Genomic DNA, 21,194 nt, shown 5'->3' with positions numbered 1-21,194 from the left:
AAAGAGTAAACTAACAGTTTTTTAATGGCGCCACCTTAGATACTCAATTCGCCTTGGATTTGGACCGATTTCCTACAAATTTGAAATTTGTCAGAAAACTGTTTGGAACTATTTGTTTAGAAATAATTATAACTATATTAATTTCACAGTTGAAAGAAAGCGAAAACACTGAGTAGTCTTTACCCCACCTTTTGCGAGTATTTTTTATTTCATTGTTTTCTAATTTGCCAATACTTTGACAATCAAACGTACAAAACACTTTTGTTGGTGTAGTGCCACTAACTTTAATGAAGGCGGGTTGTTAATTACTAAGTGTTTTACATCTTTCTGGCAGCACCACACACTTTTCCAATCAGCTGCTACAACAGCTGTTATTTGTTTGCAAATCATTTTGTTCTTTCTGATTACTTTCATTTAAAAAATTTTGTTTCACTAGGAGATATTTATTCTGTATTTTATACCGATTTGTTATCTCTGGTTTGTTAAAATTTCATAGTAGTATACTAAATTATGCATTAAAATGGATTTCAGTTTGGATGCGAAAACTGATGAAGATTTCTTTGGTGCGCTGAAACGGTAAGTGACAAAGTCTAAGATAAACTATTTTTTTAAAGACTCACACAAAAATGCCGCTCTCTTTTCCACAGCGAAAACACCAATTTGGAACACCTTTTTGAATATGAAACCCAACGGGGTGTGGGCAGTGAGAAGCAAGAATCTCTTAAATACCAACCTACAAAACAAGCAGTATCAGATAATGCCGTAAAAAGCGTTGCCGGTGGCGCTGTCACAACAGTGCAAGCTTGGCAAACGTTATTAGCAAGGGTTGCACAGGCTTATAAAGAAGGTGTGTGCATAGGCAAAGTTGGTGTAGCATTGCTGCAAAGTGTGAAAAATGAGTACCGAATTATCATCTACAAAGCCAAACTGAACGTGCTAACCACTTGTTCCTTGCGTACTGAAATGGCGCAAATTCATCGCCAAAATAACTATTTACAATTTTACGATGATGATTTGCGTTGTTGGAGCATTTATTTCGATGTAGAAGCCAATACAGAGGAATTTGTAGCCAAATTGGCTGAATTGAAAATTGAAGTAAGCGAAGGGGAGAAGAATGAACGATATGATGTGATTTCGGAGACAGAAATTACACAAAATAAGAACTTAGAATTTCATGCAAATAAACAAATCGATGCTAAGGGAGCCGAAAAACCTGTAGTTGCTGCTACTAAGCCTTCTAAGACGTCGTTAATAACGCGTATGGCCAAAATGGGGCAGCAGTTACCGAAATTGTCAGCAGCACCTCATTTGGAAAGTAGTGCAGATGCTACCGACTCATCAGATGCAGAAATTGTGTCTACACCAATAGAATCGACACTTCTCAAACACCAATCAACAACGCGCAACAGCAACCGTATGCTGGCAAAGACGCAGCCACTGCCTGTTAGCCAAATAAATCATTACGCAAATTCTACAGTATCGAGTGCTTTTGATTCGCCATTCATGCAAATGATGCTCTCCGAAAATCGTACGCATAGCTCCGAATTGCGTATGAACATTAATAGGTTGGAGAGCAAAGTTGAAAAGGTGATCGACAAAATCGACCTACTGCACTCAAGTTCAAGTGATAAAACTAATAAAGAAGATGAAATTCTGGCACTCGAAGAAAAAGTGCTGGAGCTTAAAAAGGAGAATCGCAGACTTCGACAGGCAAGCAAGGGTAAAAACGATAATGTAGAAACGACAAGTTGTGAACAAATTTTGCAGATGTATAGTGAAGAGCTGGAAAATGTAAATTTAGCTAATACCGATAGCCTGGAACGGTTAGTTGGCGATTTGCTGCAGCAACGTGCTGCATTGCATGAGAAATTAGAAGAATTGAAGAAAGATTTGACAGAAAAAAATGCACAATTAAAAACGCATCAGTCCCATATAGACGATGAACAGGATATGCTGGCAAAAACTATAGTTAAAGCGGAACAGTTTGAAGAGGAAGTAAAGGTACTGAGAAAGCACCTGAAAGACAAGGAAAAAATTGAAATCGACTTGCGACAAGAACTCGCTGAATCAAATAAGGCGAACATTGCGCAAAAGCAACAGGAAAAGCTTGAAGGCGAAGTAAAATCACTACAACAACGCCTGGTAGAGAAAGAAAAAATGGAAAGCGATTTGCGACATCAACTTGCCGAAACAAATAAAGAATGCATTGAACAAAGGCAAAAGTACGAAGAGAGCAGACAAAAAGAAGCACTTGCCAATGCTTTGGTGCGCGATTTGCAAGAGCAAAATATAAAGTTGCAGAGAAAATTGGATGAGCATCACCGATTTGGTGAGGATACAGATATGCCGCATGAGGAAAGTCTACCCGTTGAACAACAAATCGAAGCAGTATTGAAAAAAACAATGAACAATTTATATGCAAGTTTGTCTACAAAACTGGAAAATGTTGTGCCAATGCAAAAGAATGCCGTTATAGCCATAGTAGGAAAAACTATACGAGAAGAAACGCTCAAAACAATGGACGAATTAAAGCAATAGTTATTGCAACTGATAGGATTGCAATGATGGCTGTAGTATTAGTGTATGTATGTGTGATTGGGCTGACATAAAAATATTCCAATAGCTTTAAAAGCGCTACAAGTTTTTCATATTAAAAATACATTCTTAATAAAATACCATTGCATATATGTGCGTACACATATATGGATATAAGTAATACAAATTTTAGTGATTCAAACCTTTGGTTAAGCAATTTGAGCTGCATTATAGTATTGCATGGTGTAGTATGCAAAATAAGGAAATAATGAGGTACACAGAGCGTTCATGCGTTTATATTGTTTCGCATAGGACATACAAAATCTACGTACACCCTTTTTGGGTGTTTGGGCGAGCTCCTCCTCCTATTTGTGGTGTGCGTCTTGGTGTTGTTCCACAAATGGAGGGTCCTACAGTTTCAAGCCGACTCCGAACGGCAGATATTTTTTATGAGGAGCTTTTTTCATGGCAGAAATACACTCGGAGGTTTGCCATTGCCTGCCGAGGAGCGACCGCTATTAGAAAAAACTGTTTCTTAATTTTTTGATCTTTCACCGAGATTCGAACCGACGTTCTCTCTTTGAATTTTGAATGGTAGTCACGCACCAACTCATTCGGCCACGACGGCCGCCTACTCCATCAAATATTCCCAGCTAGCGAGAATTAAGTCAGAATTTTTTTCTCGCATTTTCTTAAAGCATAATATCTTAAAAATATTGTGTGAAAATTTGAAAGACATAAAAACTCGTGCCTGATCGAATAATTTTTTTTTCAAAGATTTCGATTTTTTTCAAACAATTAATTGTTGGTTTTTTTCTCGAAAATCTAAAACATATTTCCTGAGCCCGCCATATTGTTAATGAAAAAAGGCTTCAATAAGGCATAAGATTATCTATTAATAACACTCATTTCTCTTGTTCGATTGATTTTAGATGAATCTCCAAGAAGTTCTGGAGGAACGGGCTCCACACAAGCAGCGATAACTTTTACAATTTATTTTTCGTTCCCATGACAGTGTGTTCTACGTTACCGGAACGACCCGGATTTATATCCGGAAAAGGACTGTCACGTTCCCACGACAGTCGGTTCTACATTACCGGAACGATCCGGATTTATATCCGGCCATGGACTGTCACTTCAGCAGCATTCCTCATATATATATGGGGAATGTTTATGCGGCTACAATAACAAAAACAATTTTTTTTTTTTAAATTTTGCTAAAGTCAAATCGAAACATGGTGTATTAATGCTATGTATTTTATTTTTGTAAAATAAAGCAACTGACTAGAAAAAAAAATTTGAAAATCATCACTTTTTCGGGCCTCTGACTACCCCTAACCCCTTAATTAACGCCTTTATAACCATAACAACACATTCAATAAGTGCGACTCAAACATAATTTTTCAGTCATCTATTATTTTATAGCATAATTGGTTTATATTTTTGTTATTATTGTTTACAATATTAAATGAGTGTCTTGTCTTTGCTTTAACAATGGTATTTACACCCTAAGGCTTTGCAAAGGTTCTACAATCGAGTTTGCATGAAGATGTGTCATAAAATTAGGCTACATTCTTTGAAATTTCCGCTGAGAGTTATAATTTAACTAATCATACATTTAATTAAACATATTTACAAATATGTATTGTTAAGTATGTATGGGTATTGCTTGTATACGGTCAACGTCATGACAAAATAGGACTTGTTACAATTATTTTTTTTTGAATAGGTTCGAGTGTAATAATTAGCTATTATGAATATTGGGCAGTGGTTGTTTAGGCAACTACGTACCTACATGGTTACAGCTTGTGTGAGATGGTCGTCGATTTTGGCACTTTAACTTATTAATACTTAAATAAGCAATATTATTCCAAAAAAAACAATTTTCGTTTTAAAATAAATTTAACTTTATATACTATTATTGTATATTTATTAACGCAAGTATATATATGTATATATGTGTTTAACCAGGAATGAACGCTTTGTTATTGCTTAATTATTCTTGTCAAACCAACTAATCTCGCATAATCACACAGTGGCCACAACCAATCTCAATCAGAGCTTGTATCGTCCTCTTCACTGCTGGAGGGTCGTGCAGAGGCGCGACGTCGTTTGCACTTCACACGCGTCTTTTTACGACGCATAGCCGGCGTATCAGCTTTGCGCTTATACTTGCCCTGCTTCTTTTTCTTGCGGCCATACTCATCGTCGCTGCTGGTGGGCGACTCTTCATTATCGCTAGAATCCGATTCAGTTTCTGACTCTTCGCTACTGGAATCTGAACTACTGCTGCTGCTGCTACTACTACTTTCACTCGACGTTGAGGATTCTTTATGTTTTTTATGCTTCTTACTTTTGCCACTGCTTTTGCCTTTTTTACGTTTTCGGGAAGATGACGATTTCGCCGACTTCTTTTTTGATTTGGATTTTTTGTGCTTTTTCTCGCTTTTTGCCTTTAACAATTCGGCTTCCTTTTCTTTCAGCTCCTTCATGCGCAGCTCTGTTAACGGTGTGAGGTAGTCCAATTCCGAATCCGAACTTGTGCTGGAAACGTCCAATACAATTTCCTTGTTGGGGTCAACCTGTTAAAGTAAAATAAAGTTGTTTTAATTGCACCAAATTGTGAAAAGTAATAATAGTGCCTTTAAAAAGTTGCGGCATTGGTAAGTTAAATGTCCTGCATATCCACATTTCTTACAGGCTGCGCGGATAGTCTCCTTATTGGGATTCGTCAATGGGAAGCTCATTGTTAATCGGTGGTAAGTTGTTACGTATTCAAATTGCTATTCTATTGCTTTACTGTTGGGAGTGCTTATTGTTGCGGTTCGATTTTTTCTATTTAGACAATTTTCGCTTAACCTTAATTTCCATGCCAAGTAAACAACAAATTTTCGCACCGCATAACAAAAAAGAAAAACATTATTGTGCTGTAATTGTACTTGGTACTATAAACGTCATAGGCTAACATATCTGGTTCGGGTAACGCAGGTGGTGTTTTGTTTTGTTGTGTGTGATCAAATAAACTTGTCAATGTTCATGGCAAGTGAATCGTACCACATAATATTTATAACAACATAATAATTATTTGTAACGTTTCGCTAAGAAACTGAAGTTAGGTAGAACATTTTGTGCTAATTATAATGATATTACTCGCAAGACGGTGAGAGGTTAAGAGGTTAATTTTACCAATTTTAAAAATAATATCTCAAAAACTACGTGACCATTTATAAAACTAAGTAGTATATCAATGAGATATAATTCTTTCGATGTTATATATATATACATATATTAGGGCGGGTCGATTTAATAATCGCTCATTGCTCTGTGAAAATCGTATTCTAGGGATCAAAATAAGAAACTTTGCCGAAGGAACCATACCTCTAAAACAAATTCTGATGTCCCCCAATTTGGGTAGAACGAAAAATCCCACTTTGACCCATTTAGAGTGCTCCAATCGAGTCCAAATGTATGATCGACCCCCATTAACTTTGGACGGCCGATCCACCCATGTCAGTGGCACACCCCCTGGAACTCCACTGGGAGGTTCCCCATACAATCATTTCAAAATATCAGCATTTTTGGCCTTTACAAAAGAAAAAAAAACTAAAAAGTTCGACCCAAATAGGGGGACATCAGAATTCGTTTTAGAGGTATGGTTCCTTCGGCAAAGTTTTTTATTTTGATTCTTAGAATATGATTTTCACAGAGCAATGGGCAATTTTTTTGCCTCCCCACAAATCGACACGGCCTAATATATATATACATATATAACTGTTATATACATATATATATTTTTTTTTGTTTTAGCGGCAGCCTAAACACCTACTCTGTCAGAAATCAAAATATATATATAACTAGCTCTTAAATATATTTGGATCTTTGGCCGAGCTCCTCCTCCTATTTGTGGCGTGTGTTGTTTCACAAATAGAGGGAGCTTTTTCATGGCAGAAATACACTTGGAGGTTTGCCATTGCCTGCCGAGGAGGGACCGCTTTTACAAAACAAACTTTTTCTTCATTTTGGTGTTTCACGGGGATTCGAACTTACGTACTCCGAATTCCGAATGGTAGTCACGCAAAGACTTAATCGGCTACACCGGCTGGCGTATGTTATTATGTGAAATTATATACATAATTTTTGAAAATATTTAGCAACTTACCTGACGCATTTTGTAAATGGGTTTGTGAGTGCATTTTTTGTTTTGTTTTATATTTAGTAGTTTTCCATCTGTACTTCGCTATACAACACTAACGCTTTCTCTGTGGGTGACAGCAGTTCACAAACGTCATCAATTTTGCAGTGAAGAAAAAGTGCAAGAGCCTAAAATTTTACTCAAGTTATTTCAATATTCAAACAAATTTAGTTTCTAATTGCAAAAACAATTGTGATGAGTGTAATAAAACGTATCTTTATCTAATGCTAAGGAACACCCGCGTGTTGAAGTAATACTGCAATTTTCCTCACATTCTGCTTTGATTCCGCACCTTCAAACGCCCCCAAACAGATTACGATTGTTAAAACGTAAGCGCACACACAACTACACATAGCTAACAGAGAACAAAGCCAATTCCATCATATATTTTTCCAGCTTATTTGTGTCTTTGACCATACGCCAAAGCGCTGTGAATGATATCTTCCGCCTCACCTGTTGGCCTGTTCGGAAGCGTTTACCACAACCGTAACAGCAATAGTGTCATCAATATGCAGCAACAATCCAGCGCCTCCGGCAGCAGCCCTTTCGCCACCTACTCGTCCTCCTTGTCTAGTCCACAAATGGGCTTGGATGTCGAGTTTGGTGCTGATCCGGCAAGTGGCGCATTCTTTCAAAATGAAGGACGCAAACATGATGACCTCAAACAAATGTTAGACAGCAATAAAGATGGTCTCAAGCTAGAAGCTATGAAACGTATTATAGGCATGATCGCACGTGGTCGGGATGCAAGCGATTTATTTCCAGCTGTGGTGAAAAATGTTGTTTCGAAGAATATTGAAGTGAAAAAATTGGTGTACGTTTATTTGGTACGCTATGCAGAAGAGCAGCAAGACTTAGCACTGCTGTCTATATCGACATTCCAACGTGCATTGAAGGATCCCAATCAATTGATACGCGCATCCGCTTTGCGTGTGCTATCATCCATTCGTGTGAGCATGATTGTACCCATTGTTATGTTAGCCATACGTGACAGTGCTATGGACATGAGTCCATATGTGCGTAAGACAGCAGCACATGCTATACCGAAATTATACTCGCTTGATGCAGAGCAGAAAGACGAGCTGGTGACGGTGATTGAGAAATTACTATCAGATCGCACAACGCTTGTTGTGGGATCGGCAGTGATGGCATTTGATGAGGTGAGTTGGTGAAAGTATTTGGGTAAATTTTTAATATCTATTTACGGAAATTACCTAATTATTTATGTGAATTTTATTTATTTGCGGTTCCAAATGCAAGGTATAGAAAATATATGCGTTATTTCTAACTTATAGAGAAATAAACATCAAATTCAGCAAACTGCTTGCTATTACTTGACCACGTCGTGAATATGGCAAAGTCGCCATTTAAAAATCCACTCATCTGGAGTTCACTGGCTTCGTTTATCGTCAGTTTGTCCATTATTATGTCATGCTGTAAAATAAAGCATTATTGCCTCAATATATACACATATATAAATACATTATACGTACATTGTATGGACAAGTATGATTTAAATTGCTGTGATTAGCTAATCGTTGATATAAGAAATCCACAAGCGGATGTATTCGTGTCGATTTCAGTGAGTTCTTCAGGAATTTACAGCCATCGAGGACTACATCGTAAATGAAAGGCTTATAACCGTTTGATTTTCGCATAAAACGTACACGAATCTGTAGAAAAGAAAATACATTGCTGAGATTTTGAAATACAGGCGTTATTTTCGCAACTTGCTTGTGCGTTATCCACAGGCAAATCGTAAAGATGTGCCGCTGCCGAAATAGCCACACTTTTACGATCTAATGGTGTAATTTTGCAATTGGAGAATTCCATAAATGTTTTGTTGAGACTTGTGCACTTCATATTCGTGAATTTGTATGCGGCATTGACCTATTTTTTATGAAATTTTGTACATAAATATTGTTTGAGTAGCATTAACCAAACACTTACCGATTTATAATTTACAACAATTGCGAGTAACGCCCCGTAAATTAACGCACATTTAATCATTTTTATAAACACTTAACGTTTATGCGACCAGAAAACGATTGAAATCGATTTAAATGCGTACTAAGTAAATAGGCAACATTTACTTACAGATGTATTACGTTAATTAAAAATACATTTGGCTAAATCGAATATTAACTATAACATATATATAGGTGTGCAGTAAGTGGAGTTAAAATTAAAATGGTTGAAATTTGAAAGCCAACTACATCAGATTAGTTTTCGGATAAAAAAAAAGTTATGTAACTTTGTCCAGCAGTATGCAGTAGCAGTGTGCGTTTAAAGAGCTTCTAATTGATTCTGTAAACACATGCTAATGTCACTTTAGTGTCCAATTTTTATTGTTATTCTAAATATGACCTCCATTTCACTCAAAATCAAGTCTCACTGATTTGGGTACGAGGACATGAGCGACACGAAGGAAACGAGAAGGCAGACTTTTATGTCGAAAAATGGGCAGAAGGGCTTTTTATTGGACCAACTCCATTTTTCGGCTTTAACGAAAATAATATAAAACAAGAAAACAAAAAATGGATCAAAACTAAAATCAGGGAGCACTGGAACGGCACAAGCGGTCTTAATCATTCCAAAAAGTTTTTGAACTTCAATGCCAAGAAATCAAAAACTGCTCTAACCCCAGATACAAAGGGCCTCAGATTACTCTGTGGAACACTTACAGGTCACTTTGCCTGTAATAAACACTTTAACAAAATAGGGTTATCCAGTATAAGATTATGCAGGTTCTGCTGTGATGAAGAGGATTCTATGGAATACTTAATCACCAAGTGTGACGCATTAGGCCACAGGAGATACAGAATCCTGGACTAGAGGAGCAAGACCTACAATTGCTCCCTCCTAAGGAGCTGGTTCGATTCCTCGGTATACTAAATAATTATAATTAAGTAATTAGGGGCGCACAATAGATCAATCTGATCGCAGTGCATAAAGGCCTTAGCCTAACCCGTACAACCATTACCATTACTATGACCTCCATTTTGTCGTACTATTAATATAATATATTTTTTAAATTAAAATCTAGTTTTTTTTGTTTTAATTTATTTTATTTGACCCTTGTAATGTGTTTTATTTATTTAATTATTTTATTAATTTTAATTATTTTAGAAATTTTAATTCTTTTTATTATACATTTATTTTTTTGTCTCATCAAAATTTTTGATTTATTTTATTATATATAGTACACAAATGGTTTATAAAATAGGTACGCTCATACGGAAAATGCAAGTTTTTTAAATTAATATTGGCTAACCCACAAGCGAGTTTGGCAGACTGAGAGAGGCTGCAGATGGACAAAACTGATGTTACCTTTCATGTTGCAGCTCCTCCTGACACTAAGCAGAGGGGACTGTAGAATGCTGGTTGGACTGATGACGGGCCACTTTCTATGGGCAAAGCACATGGAAAAAGTAGGCAATCCAGACAGTGCACTCTGCCCAGCATGTGGAGAGGAGGATGTGACGGCGGACCACTTTCTATGCGTCTGCCCGACCTTCGCTTGAATCAGGCTTGAGGTCTCTGGCACTGATGTGTTAAGAAGCGACCACCTTGGCTCCTTGGTACCACAAAATCTACTCAGATCTCTGCGGAAGTCGAGTAGATTTAAAGAAAATTAAAAAGGGAATACGAGTGGAGTACAATGGACTTAATTGTGTCTGAGTGCTGTACTTACTAGTCTGTCCCGACAGAAAACAAAAAAATAAAGGGTATGGGAATAAGTTTTCGTCATTTCTTAACCAAAGTTACGAATTATTTCATCCATTAAATAATAGCTGATATTACATATGTGAAGTATGTGCCGTTTGAAGCTACAACTTTACTCCATCTTTCAGGCAGCATACGGATTCCTCTGACGAAAAATTCGAGTTCTTTTGACTTGATCCATTCATTGAGCCAGTTTGGGATGCTCTCGTAAGAAGTGAACCGCTCTCCAATAAGGGATGGCTGCATTGATCGGAACAGATGGTAATCCGAAGGCGCAATGTCTGGGGAATACGGTGGGTGGGGCAAGATTGCCCAATTTAGTCCCTCTAAATATTTGAGGTGTGGCGTTGTCATGCAGCAAAATCAGTTTGTCGTGTGCACCGTCCATTCCGCCCGCTTTTCTTTGAGAGCTCGATTCACATGCATTAGCTGCTGATGGTAACGATCGCCAGTGATGGTTTCAGATGGTTTAAGGAGCTCATAATAGATGACACCCTTCTGATCCCACCAGATGCACAACATAACCTTTGAATGAATATGAATATTTTTTTTCGCTGCCGCTGGACATGATTCACATGGCAGGCTCCCACATTTTCGACGCTTAGGGTTATCATAATAGATCCATTTTTCATCGCTAGTGACGTTGCGATGCAGAAAAAATTTTCTTTTCTGCCGTTCAAGAAGCACTTCACACGTCACCAAACGTCTCTCGATATACATACCTCTCCTTCAATTTTTGTGGTACCCAGTTACCTGCTTTCTGGACCATTCCCGTCGCGTAAAAACGTTTACCCACGGTTGATCTGTCAACATCCAACTCTTTAAGAAATATCATCAAGGGTTCGACATGCGTCTTCATCCAATAATTGTTATAGTTAAGTATCTTCGAATTTTTTCGGTGCCCTTCGCGATCGCGTCAAAACCTCTCTTTACAAGTTGTATTTGATGGAGCATGATTACCGTAAATATTGATCAATATACGACACGTTTCAGCTGCACTTTTCTTTAAAAGGTAATAATGAAGCATGATTTCCCGCATATGCTATTTTGTCGGGACGAACGTAGTCATTTTTGACGTCAGATAAAACAGGATCTTTACGCTTCAAACGAGTGCCAATTACTGCCATCGAGACCTCACTCATACACCTTCAAATCAGCAGTATATTACTAGAGCGAACACAAAAATAGTATCAGCAGCGACACTTCTTTTTCGAGGGCGGAAACTTATTCCAATACCCATGAACGCAAACCAGTAAAAATTTGCAAGTTTTACGAACTGTTTAAATTGTTGGCGGGAAAAATCACGAAAAGTAAACATTTTTTTCAGTTGAGCTACTTCGTATTAAATTAAAAAAAATTAAGCGAATAAAATGAAAAATAACGAGCTTAGCATCACATGATTTTATTTGGTCCACAATAATTTGTTCGATTTCATCGTCGGTGTCAGATGTAGAATATTCTATTAGCAACTGTTGTGGCACTCACAGCTTTCTTCATATTTTCCTTGCTTCCGTCTATGAATGTATGTATCAGATGAATGTATATTGCCAAATTAGTTAACAACCAAGCATAAAACACAAACGATGCCTCCAATGCTTTCGATTTGCATTTCGAGAACTACAGCAAAGGTGGTTCAGAAGTACATACCTCTATAGCATAGACCGATTCCTATTCAATATATGACTTGAAATAAATTTTATCTAAAATATATTTACTTACATTCTCCATTTTAATCACAGGTTTTATTTAAATTTATTAATAAATTAAAAAAATTTCGCAAATTTAAATTCGTTTTTTTTCGTTTTTTACTTAGTTATCAGCCGTTTTTCTGATAGTAAGTAATTTTTAAGATAAGTAATTTTACTGTCCTGGTAAATCTATCAAAATTTAATCGTGGGTGTCCATCATGATTGTCCATGATTTTTTGTATTCGATTTGGCATAGAATTGATAATTCTACGGCAGGCTACTGCGGGAATGGAAAGCCACAGTCCTTTAATATTTTAGCATAAATCATTTTTATTTTTAAATATTTTCTTCCTGATTCGCTGCTTTAAATCTCCCCAAATCTCAATGGAGTTTAGGGAAGTAAATGGCTTGGCCAATCCATAACTTTAGCCCTCCGTTGGGCATCTTTTTTAAAACCTTCGGTTGGGCATCTGGGTTTGTCCTTTTTTCGTCCTATTCGAGGATTCTTTTTAAAAGCTTGTATAAATCAATAGAAAATTAAATTTTAGAAAGCTACCTGGAAGCTCAAGTCGTAAGCTGTAGCGTTTGCTGTTATGCCCAAAGTCGAAAGCGTCTGGCCAAACCCGGGTGTCCAATAAAGGGTTAACATTTTGGAGTGTTTTGGGTCATCATCTTGTATAAACAGCCACCGAAATGGCATATTCTTCTCAGCAAATGGTAGCATCAAAGTAAAATTTGTGGAAAAAACATTTCATTTTCAATATGGTCTGCTGCCGAGCAACAACTCGCTAAAGAGCTTTCATCGGTATGTTCAGAACTATGGTATTATGACATGAAATACATACCACTTAAGTCAGGACATGATAGAGTAATCGAGGCAATCCGAGATCGACAAGTGGGGTATTTACAAAGCTTTATTTCTTATGATGTGGTGATTTAGACGGAATTCATGTTTTGCACACAGCTAGCATTTCCCAAAGAGCTGCAGGGAGAATAATTAGATGGTCCCGACGCGATCGATAACATTTCAGATTTCATTATAAAAAAGGTGGGATTGACGGAATTTGTTTCCAATCAGCCCACATTCCCATAGATGAATGAAGTGTCCAGAGGAGACTTAGCAAAGCACAGTACCAGCATGACAAAGCTCCACATAAAACTGTAGGTCCTTCCATTCATGGAATAACATCAAGAGGCGCGCTACAAATAGGAGGAGGATCTCGGGCAACACACCTAACAGAATTGTACGTTATTTATTTATTTTTAACAAAAAAGTTTCGTATTGGCGAAACATCGCCACTACGCGATCGGTTTTAAATTTAAAAATTAATTCACAAAATAAAATCTTGGATTAAGTGAAATAAGTTCTTGTTTTCATATTAGACTTGGCAATTTCTGCTAATAACTTCTATTTGTACCATTCTTTACTTTCAAATATTAAATAAAAGTTATTTTTTAAACCGTTCGCAGTTTCTTTCCATTTAAGTAAGAAAATACTTTTTTTCTACCATTTTTACCAAAAAGGATTTAATATTTTCCACTTTATTCACCTTCTTATATACAACCTCTTGTAAGCGAGTGTCAAAAATCGAATGTCACTAGTGAGCAAACCTTTAATAATTGAATCATGGTCCACACCATAACTTGTGCTCTTGGGCGAAAACTTTCCGCTTTGTTGTTATAGCAGCTTACTAAACCCTATCAGTGCGATGTAGTTATTGGTCGTCTTCGTCTAACCCATCTAACGGTAGACCCAAGATATTTGCTGTTTCTACAGATTGGATCCAGAGGGAGAGGGGTGTTAGGAGAGTAGGTTTGATCGGACATGTGAAAAGGTGTTTAGTATGTTGTTGTAATTGTTGTAGCAGTAACTTTACTCTGTCAGTGTCGTGTAATCACCGGTTCTGCAAGTCGTTTTCTTTTAGTCACCACATCGTTCTGTGGATTTTTTGAGCTTAAGGGCACTTATAACAAAATTTTTGCACCGTCCAAGTGACTCAGCAAATTTGTACGATATTTTTATTTTCGAAGATTGAAAACAAGCTTCCACTCCTCAACTGTACAATGCTGCGGCACAATGAGCCAACTCTTTCTAATTCGATACGTACGTTCATTTAATTCGTGAAAATGCAATAGTTATCTGCAACGTACCTATTTTAGTGGAAACGCAAAATTATTTATTATTCCGCTTGAGAACATAGGGCTTCAACAAAATATTTATATCTTATTCTATTAACTGCTGTTTTCTTTCTGACATCCTACGTTTGGTTCACTGCTTCTAAATCACGATGGTTAGAATGCCTGGAGATATTTCGTGGATGGGTCGTTCGTGTCCGGACCGGCACAAGGAAAACGATATATAAAGGCAGCGTACCTATTTTAATGACCATATATATATGTATATTTTTTGTATTTTAGTTTAATTTAATTAATTGATTTATTATTTATTACAATAAAAAAAAAAAGATCACACTAGCTGCTTGGGCCTTCGGTGCTTGGTAATTATAAGGTTATGTTTAAGTTTTAAGGTATAAAATAAATGACAATTTTACAAGCATTCAATTAGGCCGATTACCTTAATAAAGTTATACGAGAATATATTTTAATGGCATTCTCTGTTGTGGTATTTTTCGAAAGTTCGGAGGGGTTTTTGGAACCAAAGATAGGTACACGTTTAGTATTTAAATTTGCACAGATGTCTATTATGTGTATAAGGTTAAGTTGATCGTTACAGAAAGGACATGTGAGAGAAGACGTGGATAGAAGAAGGTGTTCGTGGGTTAGCCTGGAGTGACCGATCCTTAAACGCACGAATACAGAAATTTGATTCCTTGATAATGTGGATGCATATATTGCTTTTTCACACTCTGGGTTAAAAGCTTTATACGGGTGCCTGAATTGCGCCCACGATGCATATTTAGAGACACGTGGAGTAAATAGAAAGACTGGGGATTGGTGCATGTATTTGGCCGCTAGATCTGCCGATTCATTTCCCAGAATACCTTTGTGACTTGGAATCCACACGATACGTATTTTGTCTCCATTTTTCCCGTATCCATTAATTCCGTATTTGGGAGAGAATTTGACTACTACCGTAAATGTTGGATATCCCTTGTATTACCGAAAAGCTATCAGTAAATATGGCAAATTTACCTTTCGATTTCGACGCAAAGTCCATTGCTTTAAGTATAGCGGTTGGTTCGGATGAAAATATTGAGCTATAACTTGGTAACAAGCCTCCTGTTATCAGTGCACCATTATTGTGTACTTCAGCGAAAGTTGTGCTATAGCCGGATTTAGACCCGTCTGTAAATATGTGAGCTCTACTAGCGAACTCTTCTCTGTTGACTAGTTCGCCGTAGAGTTGTTTGAACAGTTCGGAGCTAGTGTTATTTTTATAGAACTTGTGGAGGTCAGAGTTTATTGAGGTGGGGGAGAAGGTCCAGGGGGCCTGTTGACACAATTTAAGCGATGTTTTTGGGATTTGAATTCCCAGGTTATACATTGATGAAATGCACTCTCGTATAGTGAACTTTATCTGGTATGTTCGTTTGTGTTTGTATGTTTTTTTTTTGCAGATTAATTTTTTACTTTAAATCTCAATACTTTGAGAAAAGTTGAGAAATAGTTTACTAGACCGTAAGGTTTTTTTAGCGCTCATCAGTGTGATGGGGCTACCATGAAAAAAACATTTGCTGTTCAGAGGCGGCGTACAATGTAGGTCACTCCCATTGTAGAAAGCAAATAGCAGGCCAAACACCCGAAATAATTTAATAACTTCTTGAGCTGCGGGGTACCTTTTCAATTTACTATTTCATAAGCCCTCTGAGAGATGCCGCAATCTTTTCGGCAAATGAAGTGATAACCAAAGCTCAACTGGCTGCATACTTACCGGCGGGAAGGAAATTAAACGCAAATCACTTAAAAAAAAAATTAAGAAAAACAAAAAATGTAATTGTAAAGTCAATTTCATATTCTATTCTTATCTCTGTTGCCAGGTTTGCCCGGAGCGTGTTGATCTCATACACAAAAATTACCGCAAACTATGCAATTTACTTGTCGATGTTGACGAATGGGGTCAGGTGATCATTATAAATATGCTAACCCGCTACGCTCGAACTCAATTCGTTGATCCCAATGCTGACGAGCCCGTCGAAAGCGAGTTAAAAGAAAAACAAGATGGCGCTACAGGTGAAAATTTCTACGAAGAGTCTTCAACTGGTGACTCCTCCGATGCCAGTGGTAAGGAAAAACATAAGAAAAGTAAACGTAAGGCCAAGTCTGACACCACAAAAGAACGCACCTATTCATCATCCTCATCGTATCATGTGGACTTGGATCATCGTTTACTCTTGCGTCAAACAAAACCACTGTTACAGTCGCGCAACGCCTCAGTGGTCATGGCTGTGGCTCAACTGTACCATCATGTGGCTCCGCGCAACGAAGTACAGCTAATTGCCAAAGCGTTAATACGTTTGCTGCGTTCGCATAAGGAGGTGCAAAGCGTTGTGCTCACCTGTATTGCCTCGATGTCGACAAAGCGCAAAGGCATTTTCGAACCACACATCAAATCATTTTTTGTGCGTACCAGCGATCCGACTCACATTAAATTGCTCAAATTGGACATACTGACCAATTTGGCTTCGGCATCGACTATTGCGCTGATTTTGCGCGAATTCCAAACATACATTTCCAGCAGCGATCGCTCATTCGTGGCTGCCACAATACAAGCCATCGGACGCTGTGCAGCTTCCATAAAGGAAGTAACAGAAACTTGCCTCAGTGGGTTGGTTCACTTGCTGTCCAATCGCGATGGTAAGTATTAATTCATATACCCTTTGGAATGAATTCACTAATCGAAATTTAATTATTCTACAATAAAGAACACGTCGTCGCGGAAAGTGTGGTCGTCATCAAAAATTTACTGCAGTCCAAATCAGCCGAGCACTATGAAATCATCTCACAGATGGCAAAACTTATTGACTACATTACCATACCGGCAGCGCGTGCTTCAATATTGTGGCTCATTGGCGAATATAACGAGAAAGTGCCAAAGATTGCGCCTGATGTGCTGCGCAAAATGGCAAAAACTTTTGTGGATGAGGTTTGTTGCGTTTTCAATACTTTTTATATATTTAACCGAAACAATTCTTTGAGCTAATTTGTAACGCCATTTAATTTTTCCCTACAGGAGGATGTTGTTAAGCTTCAAATTCTTAATCTCGGCGTGAAACTCTTTCTCACCAATCCACAACAGACATCGCTGCTCAGCCAGTACGTTTTCACTTTGGCTCGCTACGATCCCAATTACGATGTGCGCGATCGTGCGCGCTTCTTACGCCAGTTTATTTTCCCAGCCAATGGCAGAACTACTGTACTCGCGCAAAATGCTCGCAAGATCTTTCTCTCTTCGAAGCCTAAGCCCGCGCTCGAGAGTAAATATCGCGAGCGTGATCACTTCCAGCTTGGCTCACTATCTCATTATCTGAATATGCGCGCCACTGGTTATAAAGATTTGCCACCATTTCCTACTGAGGCGCCTGATGCTTCCGTGCGTAATATCGAAGGCTACATGCAGGAGTCCAGCACTGCAAATGCGGGCGCTGCAGGCGGGGCTGCAAGTGGTGCGGCCGCACGCACACCACAGAAACAAAGCAACAAAAATGCGCATACGCCCAATGATAAGAACTTCTTTTCAGAATCCGAGAAGTCTTCCGCCTACTCAGAATCTGGGTCAAGTAGCAGCTCTTCGTCCTCTTCATCGAGTGATGGTGAATCCTCTGAATCGGAAACGGACCAAGTAAATGATGCGGCTGCTTCCAATGCGAATCGGGAATCAATAGCAGACGAGCGCAAGTCGGTTACAACAACTGTGCTGGTAAATGCGGCAGCTAGCAATGGAAATAATAATGTACACCTGAATGTCAACAATAATGGCAACAAAGATACTGGCACTTCCGATAGCGAATCTTCTTCGTATGGCTCATCTGAAAGTAGCACAGACAGCGGTTCAGACTCTGAAGATGGTTCAGAAAGTTCCGAATCGGAGACGGAAAGTGAGAAGCAACGCAAATTTCAGCGTGTCAAAGAAAAGGCCAAGGAAGCGAAAGCTAAAGAGAAGGACAATACTACGGTTGTGGACGCGACAGCGACAGCGACAGTTGCGCCATCGAAAATGAACTTGGATCTGCTGTTAGACTTAGATGATATACCGCCCGTCGGGCCAGTAATGACACCGTCGCTTGGAGGATTTCTAACACCTGGTGAGTTGGATTTAATGTAGATTTCATCTTCAACAACTCTAATGATTACATTTTCCTACCATCAGCTACACCATTAGGCGGTGCCGTTGGTCTGCTACCCGTCAACGCTGCCAACCGCATTGAACTGGTCGGTCCCTCACACATCGAATTCAAGCATCACGAATTGCTTAATAAACTCTCCGGGCATGGCCTTCAAGTGAGTTATCGTTTTACACGCGCACCACATCTATACTCCTCCGCCATGGTTTCGATCGAACTACAATTTGTCAATCTGTCCAACACCGAAATAACCAATATTCATCTCAGCCAGCAAACGCTGCCAACCGGTATGAATCTCAATGAATTTGCGCCCATGCAATGCTTGCAACCCCAACAGATGAGCACTAGTGTGCTCGGCATTGACTTTAATGATTCTACACATGCCGTAGAACTGGAAATCACTACAAGCGCTGGCAAGTCACGTGTCACACTCAAGCCACCGGTTGGTGAACTGGTGCGTTCAGTGCAAATTACGGAGTCGTACTTCAACGAGGAGCGCACCAAGTTGCGCGGCATGAATGAACATCAGAGTCGCTTACAGCTGCGACGTGATGCAGTGGATTTAGTCGCATTGAAGCAGCGTATTTTCGAAACTATTAATGTGGCACATATTGCAGGCAATGAGGCAAACAATAATTTGCTTTATTTTGTGGGGCAAACTATGAATTCAAGAAGTTTGGTGTTAATTACTTTAGACTGGCAGGTAGCACAGGGCGAGCAATTGGCTTTGATAGTGAACTGTGAGAAAATGGTGATTGGCTCGATGGTGTTGAATGAATTGCGGAATGCGCTCAGTTTAGCTTTTCAATGTTAGAAGCGGAATGTAGAAAAGCAGACAGAGGAAATACTAACTCGAAAACATGTTTTTTATTATGTATATTTTAAGGAAAAGTTTAATGGAACAAATTTATGAAATCAATTATACGCATTAAAGAAAAAAGTATTGCTAACACAAAAATTCTATTTCGACTGCATGACACATTGAATGAACTCCAAATTATCAACGAAAATGCTTGGCAAAATGCGAAATTAAAATTTAAGAACAAATTATGAATAGCTAAATTGCTTTTAGGATAAAAAAGCGCGAATTCAAATTGTGCAAATAGTAAAAAAAAAACTACGCTGTAAAAAACAATGCTGCATGAACTGCTCAAAATATTAAAAACTTCAACTATTAAATTATGTTTTATTTCTTTCAGTAATGAAAATTTTGAGCGAATTATAACGTAAACAATTTAATAAAACGAAAGGAATTATGAAAGCCAAGAAGTAGCTACTGAGCAGTATCAGAATTGTAGCACGCGTAAGAAAGATTCATCACGTGATTGAAGGAGCAACTATTTCAGCAAAATACATTATTACATATTTTTCTAACTTTTAATGTGTTTGTTCAGTGCTGCTTGTGGGTAAAATGTACGAGATATGCAGCTAAATAAATCAAATAAAAAGAAAAAAATTATAAGTAAAAAGCCACTAAAAGTCCTAATGGGGCAGATAGTACAGGGTGGGCCATGTAAAATTTGCTTTTTTGAATCGGCTATAAAAAAAAACTAATCAATATTTTTTCAAACTTTTTTTTTATTTTGAAGATTGGACATTGTCATTTATGAATGAAAAATAATATCGTTCAAATGGCTGCCACGACTGGCTTTACAGTAGGCCATTCGATCAAGCCAATTTTTAAGCACATTTTCGATTGTTTGGGCTCCAATTTCATGAAAGGCAACTTCGACTTCGTGTTTTAAAACATCAATCGTCTCTGGGTAGTTCGCATAGCATTTGTCCTTAACGACTCCCCACAAAAAATAGTCCAACGGGCTTAAATCACAGCTCCGAGGCGGCCAATTGATATCGGAATTTCGGCTGATTATTCGGTTTTCAAAAACGGTAGCCAAAAGTTCGAGTGTAACTTTGGCAGTGTGACAAGTTGCATAGCCCTGTTCAAACCAAATGTCGTCCATGTCATCCTCTTCAATTTTTGAAAACAACTCGTTGAGCATGTCACGGTAACGCTCGCCATTTACTGTAACCGCGGCTCCTCGCTCATTTTCGAAAAAAATAGCCCGATGATGCCGCCAGACCAAAAACCGCACCAAACAGTCACTCGTTGTGGATGCATTTGCTTCTCTACAGTAACGTGTGGATTTTCTGAGCCCCAAATCCGACAATTTTGCTTATAGACGTAGCCATCGATGTGAAAATCAGAAAAGAAGAAGAAGACTCACCACTTTGGAAATAGGTTTTCAATATTTCCGAATTTTGTTCAAGCATATAGCGCCCCATTTCGTAAATGTCAAACCTTTAATTAAATCATGAACACATTTGACATGTCATTTGTGTTACCATTCTCAAAAAAATAGGTGGTTCAAAAATCAAACGCTATATGGCCCACCCTGTATATGAAATCAGGCAGATGTGGCACCGGTATCCGTGGTAAGAGCTGCAATGTGGATATTTGCCACATGCTCCTTCACGCGATCAACTTCATGAATCATTATTCACAAGCCTAGCTGGCATTTTTTGTTTTTGTAAACAGAGAAATGGCGTGCAAAGAAAATTCATAAAAGAATAGCCAACTAAATATAAATATTAAGCTTAAAAACTGACTAAATAATGTTCATATAGAATTGTGCAAATTTTCAACAACTAGAATAACTAAAAACCTATACAATTAAAAAAAAATATATATTACAAAAGGGTTGCAAACTGACTGTAAAATAAATTGTATAAATGCAAAGTTTTAGATATCTA

General features: G+C 38.0%; 3 protein-coding genes across 3 annotated transcripts; 2 read left to right on the top strand and 1 right to left on the bottom strand.

Moving 5' to 3' along the window:
- Positions 1–394: 394 nt before the first annotated feature.
- On the top strand, positions 395–2,722 carry LOC129238891 (uncharacterized). The gene is made up of 2 exons (XM_054874117.1): positions 395–576; positions 648–2,722. Exons 1-2 carry the CDS (start codon positions 521–523, stop codon positions 2,536–2,538), a joined length of 1,947 nt encoding a protein of 648 aa, XP_054730092.1. The 5' UTR covers positions 395–520; the 3' UTR covers positions 2,539–2,722.
- A 1,747-nt stretch (positions 2,723–4,469) lies between these two features.
- LOC129239400 (protein SREK1IP1) lies at positions 4,470–5,451 on the bottom strand. The gene is made up of 2 exons (XM_054874866.1): positions 5,178–5,451; positions 4,470–5,117 (listed from the first exon to the last, which is right to left on the bottom strand). The coding sequence occupies exons 1-2, from the start codon at positions 5,280–5,282 to the stop codon at positions 4,587–4,589; spliced, it is 636 nt and encodes a 211-aa protein (XP_054730841.1). The 5' UTR covers positions 5,283–5,451; the 3' UTR covers positions 4,470–4,586.
- A 1,335-nt stretch (positions 5,452–6,786) lies between these two features.
- On the top strand, positions 6,787–19,912 carry LOC129237637 (AP-3 complex subunit beta-2). Its single transcript, XM_054872509.1, has 6 exons — positions 6,787–7,056; positions 7,124–7,887; positions 16,140–16,956; positions 17,025–17,245; positions 17,333–18,404; positions 18,470–19,912. Exons 2-6 carry the CDS (start codon positions 7,162–7,164, stop codon positions 19,255–19,257), a joined length of 3,624 nt encoding a protein of 1,207 aa, XP_054728484.1. The 5' UTR covers positions 6,787–7,056; positions 7,124–7,161; the 3' UTR covers positions 19,258–19,912.
- The last annotated feature ends 1,282 nt before the right edge of the window (positions 19,913–21,194 follow it).

The sequence above is a fragment of the Anastrepha obliqua genome, chromosome 2 (genome assembly GCF_027943255.1).
Source record: "Anastrepha obliqua isolate idAnaObli1 chromosome 2, idAnaObli1_1.0, whole genome shotgun sequence".
In the NCBI taxonomy this organism is placed as follows: Eukaryota; Metazoa; Arthropoda; class Insecta; order Diptera; family Tephritidae; genus Anastrepha; species Anastrepha obliqua.
Note: the sequence above shows the minus strand (reverse complement) of the source record. Positions and strands in the feature narration are given on the sequence as shown.